A 13,861-nucleotide genomic window follows, 5' to 3' on the forward strand; every position below is an offset into this window, starting at 1 on the left:
CTTTATTATTTTTTTAAAAAACCTTTTCCCTCTGATGTTATCTGTATTATATACATTCTCCTAAAAAAAACGTAAAGACAAAACTAAGATTTATAATACCTGTAAATAACATACCAACAGAAAATACCAGTGTCATTTTCAATTATTTCCTTCCAAGCTTTATTCTATGGGCAAAAAAAACTGTTCACATATATGTACAAATTTACAATAAAATGTGATTATACAGTTTAAGATAGTGTCCCTTTTCCACTCAACATTTGAGTGCTTTCCCATACCATTAAATCTTTTTGTAAAAAAGTTAGAAATTAAAGTAGAGGACACTTCTTATTTTGTAACAAACAGAGCTATGATGAATCTTTTAATCTTACGTAAATCATCATGCTGTACTTTTTCCCTTAGGATAGGATTCTGGAAATATAATTACTACAACAACAGTATACAGAATTTTTCTTCTAAGGCCAATGACATATATTACCAAATTCCATTCCAGAGTTTTACACTAATACACTTTCCAGCAACAGCACCCAAGAGTGCTCATCTCACAATGCCTTTGCCAAGTTTGTTTCAATTATTCACTGAGTTGTACACTACAGTAAAAACTGTGAGAGCCAACAAAAGGACTGTCTTGTTTTTCTAGGTCTCACAAGTTTTACACCTTCAACGGTGCAGTTTTACCACTTTTCTATCACTCGTTTTAGCAGCAAATACTTGAGTTTTTCTTCTCTGGGTTCCAGCTTTCACAGGTTTTACTGTACTTACTTCTTGTTGTTAGGTGCCAACCAGTTGGTTCTGACTCACAGTGACCCTACGTACAACAGAAAAAAACGCCCGGTCCTGCACCATCCTCACAATCGCTGCTATGTTTGAGCCTACTGTTGCAGCCACCATGTCAATCCATCTCGTTGAGTATCTTCCTCTTTTTCACTGACCCTCTACCAAGCATGATGTCCTTCTCCAGGGACTGGTCCCTCCTGATAACATATCCGAAGTACGTGAGATGAAGTCTCACCATCCTCACTTCTAAGGAGCATTTCTACAGATTTGTTCATTTTTCTGGCAGTTGATAGTTTATTCAACATTCTTCACCAACACCAGAATTCAAAGGCATCAATTCTTCAGTCTTTCTTATTTATCCTCCAGCTTTCGCATACGTATGAGGCGAATGAAAACACCATGGCTTGGGTCAGGTGCACCTTAGTCCCCAAAGGAACATCTTTGCTTTTCAACACTTAAAAGAGGTCTTTTGAAGCAGATGTGCCCAATGCAATACGTCATTTGATTTCTTCACTGCTGCTTCCATGGGCATTGACTGCGAATCCAAGTAAAATGAAACCCTTGATAACATCAGTGTTTTCTCTATTTATTATGATGTTGCTTATTGGTTCAGTTGTGAGGATTTTTGTTTTCTTTATGTTGAGGTGTAATCCATACTGAAGGCTGTAGTCTTCAGTCTTCATCAGTAAGTGCTTCAAGTCCTCTTCACTTTCAGCAAGAAAAGTTGTGTCATCTGCATGTCACAGGTTGTTAATGAGTCTTCCTCGAATCCTTCTTCACATAGTCCAGCTTCTCGGATTATTTGCTCAGCATACACACTGAGTAAGTATGGTGAAAGGATACAACCTTTCCTGATTTTAAACCATACAGTAGTCCCTTGATCTGTTCAATTAACCGCCTCTTGGTCTATGTACAAGTTTCATATGAGCATGAGCACAATTGAGTGTTCTGAAATTCCCATCCTGTTCTTCACAGTACTATCCATAATCTGTTATGATCTACACAGTCAATAAAACACAGGCAATCATTTTTCTGGTATTCTCTGCTTTCAGCTAAGATCCATCTGACACCAGCAATGATATCCCTCATTTTATGTTGTAATGGTTAAAGTTGTGTGTCAACTTGACTAAGCCATGATTCTCAGTGTTTTGGCAGTTTGATGGAATTTGGTAGCTACGCAATTATGTAATCACCCCCATAATGAGATCTGATCACCACTACAATGAGATCTGTTATGAGCAGCCAATCAGTTGAAAGGTAGTCTCCTTGGTAGTGTGGCCTGCATCTAATATATGTGAACTCTCTGGCAAAGCTCACTGGCTTTTGGATCACTCTGGATCCTGCAGCTGGCTCTTGATCTGACCTCTGATTCTTTGGACTTGAGCTAGCAGCTTACCTGCTGATCTTGGGATTCATCGGCCTCCGCAGCCTATGAGCCAGAGGTCGGCTATCTTACCTGCCGATCTTGGGTTCACCAGCCCCTAAAGCTACAGGAGTCAGAAGAAGCCTCCAGCCTGACACACGGAATTGGAACTTTCTCACCTCTACAACCACGAGCCATTCCTTGATACAAATATATGTGTGTGTTCATACACAGACATACACACACACACGCTTCACTGATTTTGCTTCTCTAGAGAACCCAGCTTAAGACACACATCCTCTTTTGAAACTGGCTTGAATTTCTGGCAATACCCTGTCAATGTACTGCTGCAACCATTTTTTTAATTACCTTCAGCAAAATTTTAACTTGTGTACAATATTAATGATATCGTCCAATAATTTCCCCATTCTGTTGGATCACCTTTCTAGTGGGTTAACCAGGTAGCTGCTTTCTAAATTTTTTGGCACAGACAAGTTATTACTTCCAGCACTGCATCCATTTGCTGAAACATCTCAATTGGTACTCTGTCAATTTCTGCAGCCTTGTTTTTCGCCAAGGCCTTCAGTGCAGCTTGGACTTCTTCAGTACCATAGGTTCTTGATCAAATGCTTACACCTGAAATGGCTGAATGTCAACCAATTCTTTTTGGTACAGTGGTTCTGTGTATTCCTTCCATCTTCTTTAGATGCTTCCTGCGTCATTCAATATTTTGCCCATAGAATCCTTCGCTACTGCCAACTTGAGGCTTGAATTTTCTCTTCAGTTCTTTTAGCTTGAGAAATGCCAAGCATGTTCTTCCCTTTTTGTTTTCTAACTCTAGGTCTTTGCACATTTCATTATTAATACTGTGTCTTCTCAAGCTGCCCTTTGAAATATTCTGTTCAAGTCTTTTACTTCATCAAGTCTTCCATTTGCTTTAGCTACTCAACGTTGAAAAGCAAGTTTCAGAGTCTCTTCTGACATCCATTTTGGTCTTTTTTTTCTTTCCTGTCCTTTTAATGACCTTTTCCTTTCTTCATGTATGATGTCCTTGATGTCATCCCACAACTCATCTAGTCTTCGTCATTAGTATTCAATGCCATCAAATCTGTTCTTAAGACGGTCTCTAAATTCAGGTGGGAAATACTCCAGGTCGTACTTTAGCTATCATGGAGTTGTTTTAATTTTCTTCAGCTTCAACTTGAACTTGCATGTAAGCAATTGATGGTCTGTTCTGCAGTCGGCCCCTGGCTTTGTTCTGACTGATGATATTGAGCTTTTCCATTGTCTCTTTCCACAGATGTAGTTGAACTGATTCCTGTGTATTCCATCCGGCAAGGTCCCCGTGTAGTCATCGTTTATATTGTTGAAAAAAAGATATTTACAACGAATAAGTCATTGGTCTTGCAAAATTCTATCATGCAATCTCCAGTGTTGTTTCTATCACCAAGGCCATATTTTCCAACTACCAATCCTTCTTCGTTTCTAACTTTCGCATTCCAATCACCGGTAATTATCAATGCATCTTGACTGCATGCTGGATCAATTTCAGATTGTAGAAGTTGGTAAAAATTTTCAATTTCTTCATCTTTGGAATTAGTGATTGGTGGGTAAATTGGAATTAATAGTCATATAACTCGTCTTCCTTATAGGCTTATGGAAATTATCCTATCACTGACAGTCTTGGGTGTCCGCGATGCCATTCCTCTTCATTGTCACTCCCGGCATATTAGACCACATGACTGTCTGATTCAAAATGGCCAATACCAGTCCATTTCAATCTTTACGCATGCCATTTTTTTTTTTACAATCTCCAATTTTCCTAGATTCATACTTCGTACATTCCACATTCTGATTATTAATGGATGTTTGCAACTATTTCTTCTCATTTTGAGTCATGCCACATCAGCAAATGAAGGTCCCAAAACTTTTACTCCATCCATGTCATTAAGTTCGACTCTACTTTGAGGAGGCAGCTCTACCTGAGTCGTATTTTGAGCGCCTTCCAACCTGCAGGGCTCATCTTCCAGCACTGTATCAGACGATGTTCTGCTGCTATCCATTAAGGTTTTAACTGGCCAGTTTTTTCAGAAGTAAACCTCCAGGTCTTTCCTTCCTACTCTGTCTTAGTCTGGAAGCTCTGCTAAAACCTGTCCACCATGGGTGACTCTGCTGGTATCTGGAATACCAGTGGCATAGCTTCCAGCATCACAGCAACATGCAAGCTACCACAGTACAACAAACTGACAATTACTTACTAAAGCCTAATATTCTCTCCTGTGGGAATAATTTTTTTAAAAATATTGTGTGTTAAATAAAAAAAAAAAAATCTGTTTTTAGAGAAAACTCCCTTTATAACAATATGTCAAAAGCATACCCAAAAACTGAGCCCTAAGTTGAGCAGTGATTAATGCTGTGGTTGCTTCTTCTTGGTTCAACAGTATCATATCTTGTGAAATAACTAAAATCCTAACATTAGAAAGTAGAGAATAGGACGATGAAAGAGGGAGTCTACAGATTGATTAAAAATATTATTTGTTTTGTTCCTCTGTTGCTTTAAATTACCAGTCATCTTAAAAAATTAAAGCCATTAGAAAAAGAGCATCATGTATAATATCAAATTGAGTATCAGAAACCTAAGAGCTCTAAGAATTATTATCAAATATATCTTAAAATAAAAGTAAGATTAAAGTAGAGGCTTAACTTTCATCTAAAGCCATGCAAGCCACAAACACTGTAGAAGAGGTTAGGATTCCATGCACAGTATGAGTATAAAATGCAAAGGAGAGTGCGAAAAATACTAGCACTCTACTAGCTCCTGGTTTAAAAATAGAAATCTATGGTATCCACCACAAATCTTCGACTATCATACTTCTCTAAAATGGCAGAAGGAGAGGGAGAAACAAAAGTAGGATAGAGAAGAGCTTCTTATGATAGAGAATATTTAATCTACAATAGTTGGACAATAAGAACTTATTCCAAAATGACAAATACTCTACCAACATAAGACTTCTGCCTAAAAACTTATCCACACAAAATTCTACATAAACTTGCGCCAACTGTAAGAAGCATGTTTGTGACTCATGTACATGCACCTCAGCTATAAATTTACCTTTAGGCATTGTTTTACCTGCATATCACAAATTTTAACATTTGTCTGCATTATCATTCAGTTTCATATGTTTAGGAAAAAGAAATTGCTGTTTAATGGAATTGATAAACCCCTAGAAAAAAATGATCAGGAGCGAGAACACACAGTACCAACAGAAGAAATATTATTAATTAGTAACATCATTCGTAATTATCATACCCTAGGACATTAAAAAGGTAATAAAAAGTAAAAAGGTTATTATAAACAACTTTACTCCAATAAATGTGACAGTCTTGATGAAACAGACAACTTAAAAAGCACCAACTTACCAAAAAAAATTAAAAATTTCTCTATTAAAAAAAGTTAGATCTGCAATTAAAATCTTTCCATAAATAAAACCTAAGGCCAGATGGTTTCACCAATAAAATCTTCCAAATGATTAACGAAGAAATAACAGAACCCTTATAAAGATTCAACCAGAGAATAGAAAAAGCGTATTACCGTATTAGTTATGAGGCCAGCGTAAACCTTGATATCAAAATCGATGTTGTCCTTTACAAACATGTATTTTACTTGATCCTCGTAATAATCCTATTAAGTACCACAGTTACTCTATTATTTAATCAGAGTCATAAAGCTAGCATGATGTGAAGATGAAATTTGGAACACATGCAGTATGACTTGAGTTTATGCTCTTAATCATAGGCTACACTGAATATTTAATATTTTTGCCCCAGAATTCACACCTGGCTTAAATACTTAATTTTAACAAAAACTGACAGCATAAGACATCAGAAAAAGGGCTACATATTCAAGCATCACCCTGTACAGCACTTGAGCTTTCTAATTACTGTATAAGACCTTTTTTAAAAACGAAACTTAGAATATGTTTTATGGCTACTTCACAAATTATTCAAGTCATGCTCCATCATTTAGTACCCCACAGTACACACAGCAACATAACTTTAACTAGTATCTTCAACATCCTACCTGATTCTGCTGGAGGGGGGGCTGAGACTGTCCATCAGGAGCCTGGCCCTGGTTGTCATTCCCTCCTACTGGAGAGCCACGAGTCGTGGCTGTCATACTCGACACAGGGCAGATCTTTGCAATTTTGTCTGCTTATGTAGTTGTCTTCAGAAAAGAAATTATAGTCCACTTATAGAAGATGAAGTACCAGTATATGGCAGTCTTAAACAGCTCCAATTCAAGAATAAACCATCTTGCAGAGACCATTGCATAACCTACAAGAAGAAGGTAAAAAAGTATATGTGTTAGATATAAAAAACATGAATTAAGGAACTATTCAAATTTTAATGAATCTAGTCAAGAGAAGGTGGCTGTATAAGTGAGGGGAAAGTGAAAAGCTCAAGTTCCGTTAATATTATATTCAACTTAATTGAACTGATAATGTTAAACCAGCTGGTATATGAAAAAAATACAATGTGTAGCCTTATTATGTAATACGCCAGTTTTCTCCTAAAATTATCCAAAGACAGTATCAAGGTTTGCCATTTTGATTAAATTATGGAAAGGCAAAACTATGTGTCTTCACTGTAAAATGTGTATGCTTAAGATATAAAGCAGCTAATAAAATCTGATTTTTAAAAACATTTCAGGAATGAGTGCACAATTAACATTTTATCAGTGGTACTAGGGCATTATAAATGGTTTTTAAACACATTTACACAAGCGGTTTTAATATAAACTTTGGAAAATTTTTCTCTAGAGTTCAAACTATGTATTACTACTCTGATACAATAAAATTTGTCATGTCACCTCAGCTCTCCACTTTTAGCCAAGTTTTGGCCACAGGGATTCCCAGAGCCTCACGTGGGCTACAGGCCACAGCTACTTAACAGTAGGAATTCTTTGCAACCTGACTAGCGAAGGCATAAAGAGGAAGGAATGCCACTAAACTCTCAATCCTACATTCATTAGACCAGTGGTTCTCATCATTAACTGAGTATTAGAATCACCTGAGGTGATTTACAAACCACTGACGTCCAACCCCCTCTCCAGATGGAATTAATTAGAAAATTTGGAAGTGAGGCCTCCGCACCAATACTTTTCAAAATCTCCACAATTGAGTCTAACGTGCCACAAGACCAAGAACCTTAGCTTATTGGTTTTAAGTACTTGATTAGGAATTAGGTGACCACAACTTCCATTTTGCCCAGAACAGTTAACTCACTTCACCCAGAGATGGGTTTCTAACTCACTGGCAGAGAAAAAGAGAGAAGATTTCCCACAAGCACTGCTAAGGTTTCACTTCTAAGTTTTCTAATCGTTACCTGGTTTAACACACTAAAAACCAAATATACGCCATTGTTGTTATTGGGTGCCATGAAGTCAATTTTCAACTCACAGTGACCCCATGTGACAGAGCAGAACTGCCCCAAGTGGTTTTCTAGGCTGACCTTTACAGGAGCAGATTGCCAGGTCTTTCTCAGACATACTACAGCTTATCTGCTTCAGTAATAGTAATATGCAATTATTTCTCACCAGAAACTTAGGTGAATAAAGCATCACACACCTGTAAAGCACAACAGGTTTTCAAATGCTTTCCCATAACTTGTTTAATTTGATTCTCACACCCACACCCAGTCTATGCAGTACAGAAGGAAGGTATTATTATCCCCATTTTACAGACACAGATGCAAAAATAAGAAAAGGGGCTTGCCCAAGTTACGCAGACTCTTTCCTCTTTAAGTTTTCTATACTTTCGCAAAAAATAAAGAACACCTACTACTACTGGTCTCTACTCGTATACAGCAAGAGAATGAAGGAAATCAAAGGTTCAAAGAAGAAACTAGTCCACGGAACTAATAACCCACATGAACCATATATCCTCTTCTAACCTGCGACTGGAAGACCTAGATTGTGCCCGGCTACCACTACCAACCATTCTGACCAGGGACACGACAGAAGGTACCGGACAGAATGGGAGAAATATATGAAACAAAACTCCAATTCCTAAAGAAGGCTAGACCTACTGGATCAACAAGAGACTAGAGGAACCCCCAAAATTACTGCCATAAGACAACCTTTGAACTTGGAATAATTGAAGCTATTTCTGCAGGTCACCTTTCAGCCAAATAAGAGTTTGGCTTATAAAATAAACTGAATCACCCATGAATAATATGCTTCCTTAAACAATTAACTATATGAGAGCAAACGGTCAACATTTACAGAAAAGCAAAGATGAGAAGGCAAGGAGGGGAAAGAAAGCTAGATTAATGGAAACAGAACAAACAGAATGGAAATAAGGAGAATGCTGACATATTGTAAAAACTGTAATCAATGGCACAGAACAATTTGTATAAAAATCGTTAGTTAACCCACTGCCTTCGATTCAGATTGCAACTCATAGTGACCCTATAGGGCAGAGGAGAAACTGCCCCATAGGACTTCCAAGGCTATAATGATTTCGGAAGCAGACTGCCACATCTTTCTCCTGCGGAGCAGCTGGTGGGTTTGAACAGTAGACCTTCTGGTTAGCAGCCAAGCACTTTAACCAATGCGCCACCAGGGCTCCTAAAAATTGTTAAAGGGGAACCTAATTTGCTGTGTAAACTTTCACCTAAAATACTATTTAAAAAAAAAAAAAGGGTACCTTACACCACGCAAAAAGAATAAATTCCAGGAGGAATAATGAGGTAAATGTAAACAACAATACTACAAAAGTATTAGAGAAATATGTTTAAAATATGGTTATAATCTATACCCTCTAGGCAAAATACGGTAGCATCCAAAAAGCTTACAGATTTTTTCCTGTAAAAATTAAGTTAAAAAACAAGGAGAGTGGAAAACAAACCTACAATATGTATGTCCAAAACATTACAAAAAAATAAGAAAAAGGAAACAGAAAAGGATATGAAAAGTCTCAAAAAAAGAAATACAAGTGACCAATAAAAATGAAATAATAATACCTAACTTGAAACTAAGGCACCCTGGTGGCACAGTGGGTAAAGCACTTGGCTGCTAACTATTCTGTCCTACAGGGTTGCCGAGTAAGAATCAACTCGACAGCAGTGGGTAATCTGAAAATAGAGCTCTTCATGTGCTAGGCACTATTTGATGCACAACAAACCTATGCAACAGAACTGCTATTATTCCCCTTTACAGGTAAGGAGGCACAGAGAGCTAAAGTAAACTGCCTGTATCAATACTAAGTGGCAAAACAGGATTCTAACCCAGGGAGCCCACAGCTCAACTGCTACATTATACTGCCTCTTAACTTTAGTAGTAATCATGAAAGTACAAATTATAAAAAAGAGATTTTTTTTTTCACTGATCAAATTGGCAAAAAAGAAAAAAATATATGCTTAAGACTGATAACACATCAAGTACTGGTGAGGCTAAAGGAGCCCTGGTGGTGCAAGGGTTAAAGCGCTCGGCTGCCAACCTAAAGGCTGGCAGTTCAAACCCATCAGCCACTCCGTGGGGGAAAGACGTGGCAGTCTGCTTCCATAAAGATTTACATCCTTGGAAACCCTAGTGGGCAGTTCTACTCTGTCCTATACAGTTGGGATGAGTCGGAATCAATTTGATGACAAGGGTTTGGTTTGGTAAGGCTAAGAACAGACATAGAAAGCTCTTCAATATATAAAGTGAAAGCACAAGTTAAAAGATGCTATGATTGGCAGTCTCTTTCATTTTTGTTTTCTATTTTATATACACCTACATTACAGAAGTTTAGTGGCAAGTAAATTTAAAAACCTGAAGAAACTTGCTTATCTTCCTTAGCTGTTTTGGGTCTATTAAGTTACTTGAGTAGTCTTTTTCTTACCACTCAAAATACTCGCTACCAATTCAGCTTCATTTTTCTCTACTTCAAATTAGCTCCAATTTCTTCCTTTTGTCCCCCAGTCTGGGCTTACAATCCTATTGTCTACCTTCCCCAGTGGATGATTCTTCAATCATCATCATATCCCCTTCAATCTCTTTCTGGATGACCTTTGCTTAACCTGTAAATAGACTTGAATCTCCCCTACTGAAAATCACCAATCTCTGTCCTTCCTTTTCCCCAAAAGTCCTAAAAAGAATGTCTCTGCCTCCCGTTTTACTTCTTCCATTCTCTCTCATCATCTGGCTTGTGTCAAACTACCAAATTTGTATTAAGCCAGAAGGTCTCAACTGAGGTCCATGACACATGCAAAGCTTTGTGTGGATGTGCATCTGAGGGGAGGGGAGAAGGTCTGCTCAACGGATCACTGCTTCTCAGTTTTCATTCTGTTTGTCCTATTGTCAGCATTAGACTCAGCTGACTGCCACTTCCCTGTCCTCCATTCTTGATAGGGTGAGCTTCCTTGGCTTATGCAATCCTGGACTCCAGGTTTGCTTTCCTTTCTTTTCAAAGGGATGGGAGAGAGAGGCAAGGAGTGGTGATGTAGGTGATGAGCGCAGTTTTAAACACAAACTAAAGTGAAAACATCCACTAGACTGTTGGCTCTGCAAGTCTGAAATTAAGGCAAACCTTGGGGGTCTTGAACATATAGCAAACTATTTACAAAAACTAGGAGACTGATTCATTAGCGTCATCTGGAGTCTTCTGAAAATAAACACAACCTCCACCCCTACAACCACCTGCTGAGAGCAAGGTCAACACTCTTGGGGGCAGAGGGTGGGACAGCTTAGTATATTCCCTAGTACAAGTCAAGGGAGGGACCCAGAGGCACATTAAAGTAGAACTCTCTAGGTAAAACTTTATAGTTTACACAGAATCTGCGGTATTTGTTCTAGAAATTAGAAAACTGAGGCTCTACAAAGTTATTTATAAGTGACTTAACCAAAACACAGGTAGAAAGAAAGCAGACAAGCCCTAGAATTAATTCTACCACATAATCCACTAAACGAACACTATATCATCTCCTTAAAAAAATTGTTTTCCTTCTATACTTAAAAATGGCTAAAAAGGCAAACTTTTCATTATATACATTTTACCATAATTTAAAAAAAAGGCTTTCAACCTAAATTACACTGTACTGAATGCTCCCTTGCTATGCAGTCCCTTAGCATTTAGAGATCATTTGAGCTAGCGTATTTTATTATATTCTTGTGTTGTTTTGTTTATGCCCAATCTCTCTCTCTAATCTCCCAGTAACTCTCCATCTACAGACAAATCAAAAATATCTGGCAAAAGGAGACAGTGGTGATAAGTAACTAAGAGCCTGGTAGCTCCATGAGAGCAACAAGCTAAACCTTAAACCAGCTAGAAGTTTAGCAAAGAGAACCAGAGAAAGAGCTAAGAAAAGCCCTCCTCTGGAGTTGTAAAAAACTTCAAAGAATGGCCTCAAAGATTACCTCTGGAAAGCAGCCAGAATATAATTGGATCAGACCATGGGACAATTTATATCCCAGGACATCTATAACAATAGAGCACTCAGGCAGCAATTAGTGGAGGAAAACATTTACTTGTGATACCAACAGAGGCAGGTAACAGAGCACAGAAGGGCACAGTCAAAGAAAGTCTTGCTAAAAATACTGTCATCCCGGAGTGACTGTGTGCCATGTCCAAGGCTGTGTCCTCTGAAGTGCGACACCACAGGCTGCACACTGTGGGAGGAAAACAGACTTCACTTAAATAGTCTCTGGGTGGCGTGTACAGTTAAGCACTCGACTACTAACCAAAGATTGGTGGTTCAAACCCACCCAGAGGCACCCTGGAAGAAAGGCCTGACGATCTGCTTCTGAAAGGTCACAGCCTTGAAAACTCTATGGAGCACAGTTTTACTCTGAACACATGGGGAGCCATGAGTTGGGATCAACTTGATGGCAACTGGTTTGTTTGTTTTTTTTAATATCCAACCAGTCACTTAACAAATAGGGAACACCTCTAACCTCTACCATCCCAGGGTCTGGGAGGAGGAAATCAGTAACCAGAGTTGCTACATTATATCTAAAAGGACCAGTTTTCACACAAAAAAAATTGTAAGATATGAAAAGAAAGAGGAAAGTGTGGAAAACACACAGGGAAAAAAAAAAAAAAAAAAACTACCTTTGCCAGGGTCCAAGTGTCAGACTTAGCAAAGATTTCAAAGTAGCCATTATGACTATGTTCAAAAAATTAAATGAAACCATCCTTAAAGAAAAGGGAGGTATGATGACAATGTCTAAACAAACTATCACTGAAGACAGAAATTTTTAAAAAGAATCAAATGGAAATTCTCGAGTTAAAAGTACAATAATTGAAATTAAAAAAAAAATCACTACAGCAGATTTCAACTGTCAGAACAAAGAATCAGTGAACTTGAAAACGGACTGATAAGAGATTATACAATCTGAAGAAAAGAGAAAAATGAACAGGGCTTCAGAGAAACATGGGACACCATTAAGCACACCAACATATGTGTACTGGAAGTCCCAGGAGAGGAAAGACAGAAATGAGCAAAAAAGGTATTCAAAGAAATAATGGCTGAAAATTCCCCAAATACAATGAAAAATAATCTATGAACCCAAGAAGCTCAAACACCTCCAAGCAGGATAAGTGAAAAGAGATTCAGAAGTAGGATAAATGCAAAGAGACCCAGACTGAGACATATCTTCAAAGGCCAACCAAAGAGAGACTCCTGAAAGCAGCAAGAAGTAATTCATTACATACACAGGGTCTTCAATAAAATTACCAGCCAATTACTCATCAGAAAACATGGAGGCCAGAAGGCAGTGGGATAACATATTCGAAGTGATGAAAGGAAAAAAAAACCTATCAAGAATTCTTTAAAAATGAAGTCGGAGATCCACTTCTGGCATGGCAGCATTAAGAACTCCACGGACCCATCCCCAGCAAAACTGGTGAAAATTATTTTTTAAAAAAACCACTTAGAAAAAACATACCACGCTCATGGATAGGTAGACTCAACACTGTGAAAATGACAATTCTACCCAAAGCAATTTACAAATATAATGCAATCCCGATCCAAATACCAACAACATTCTTCAAAGAGATTGAGAAACTAATCATTAACTTTATATGGAAAGGGAAGAAGCCCCTGAAGAAGAAGAATAAAGTTGGAGGACTCACACTACCTGACTTCAGAATCTACTATACAGCTGCAGTAGTCAAAACAGCCTGGTACTGGTACAACAACAGATACATAGACCGATGGAACAGAGTTGAGAATCCAGATATAAGCTCATCCCCCTATGAGCAGCTGATATTTGACAAAAGCCCAAAGTCCACTAATTGGGGAAAAGACAGTCTCTTTAACAAATGGTGCTGGCAAAACTGGATATCCATCTGCAAAAAAATAAAACAGGACCCATACCTCACGCCATATACAAAAACTAATTCAAAATGGATCAAAGACCTAAATATAAACCCAAAAACTATCAAGTTCATAGAAGAAAAAATAGGACCAGCGCTACAAGCCTTAATACAGGGCATTAAAAGGATACAAACCATACATACCCAACAACACACAAACTCCAGAAGGTAAGCTAGATAACTGGGATCGTCTCAAAATCAAACACCTATGCTCTTCAAAAGACTTCACCAGAAGAGTAAAAAGAGAACCTACAGACTGGGAAAAAATTTTTGGACAGTACAAGTCAGACAAAAGTCTAATCTCCATAATCTACAAGAAAATCCAACACCTCTACAACAAAAAGACAAATAATCCTATTAAAAAATG

At 37.9% G+C, this 13,861-nt stretch overlaps 1 protein-coding gene across 7 annotated transcripts in view; it reads right to left on the reverse strand.

The window, feature by feature from the left end:
- The window catches only part of USP9X (ubiquitin specific peptidase 9 X-linked), a 141,305-nt gene that overhangs the window by 90,229 nt on the left and 37,215 nt on the right, over nt 1-13,861 (reverse strand). For all 7 annotated transcript variants that reach the window (XM_023731917.1, XM_004376928.3, XM_004376927.2 and 4 more), the window contains exon 2: nt 6,219-6,472. In XM_023731917.1, the coding sequence (XP_023587685.1) occupies nt 6,219-6,314 (96 nt within the window). In that variant the 5' untranslated portion in view covers nt 6,315-6,472. The remainder of the gene's footprint in view (nt 1-6,218; nt 6,473-13,861) is intronic.

This window comes from Trichechus manatus, unplaced genomic scaffold, assembly GCF_000243295.1.
Source record: "Trichechus manatus latirostris isolate Lorelei unplaced genomic scaffold, TriManLat1.0 scaffold00046, whole genome shotgun sequence".
NCBI classification, from domain to species: Eukaryota; Metazoa; Chordata; class Mammalia; order Sirenia; family Trichechidae; genus Trichechus; species Trichechus manatus.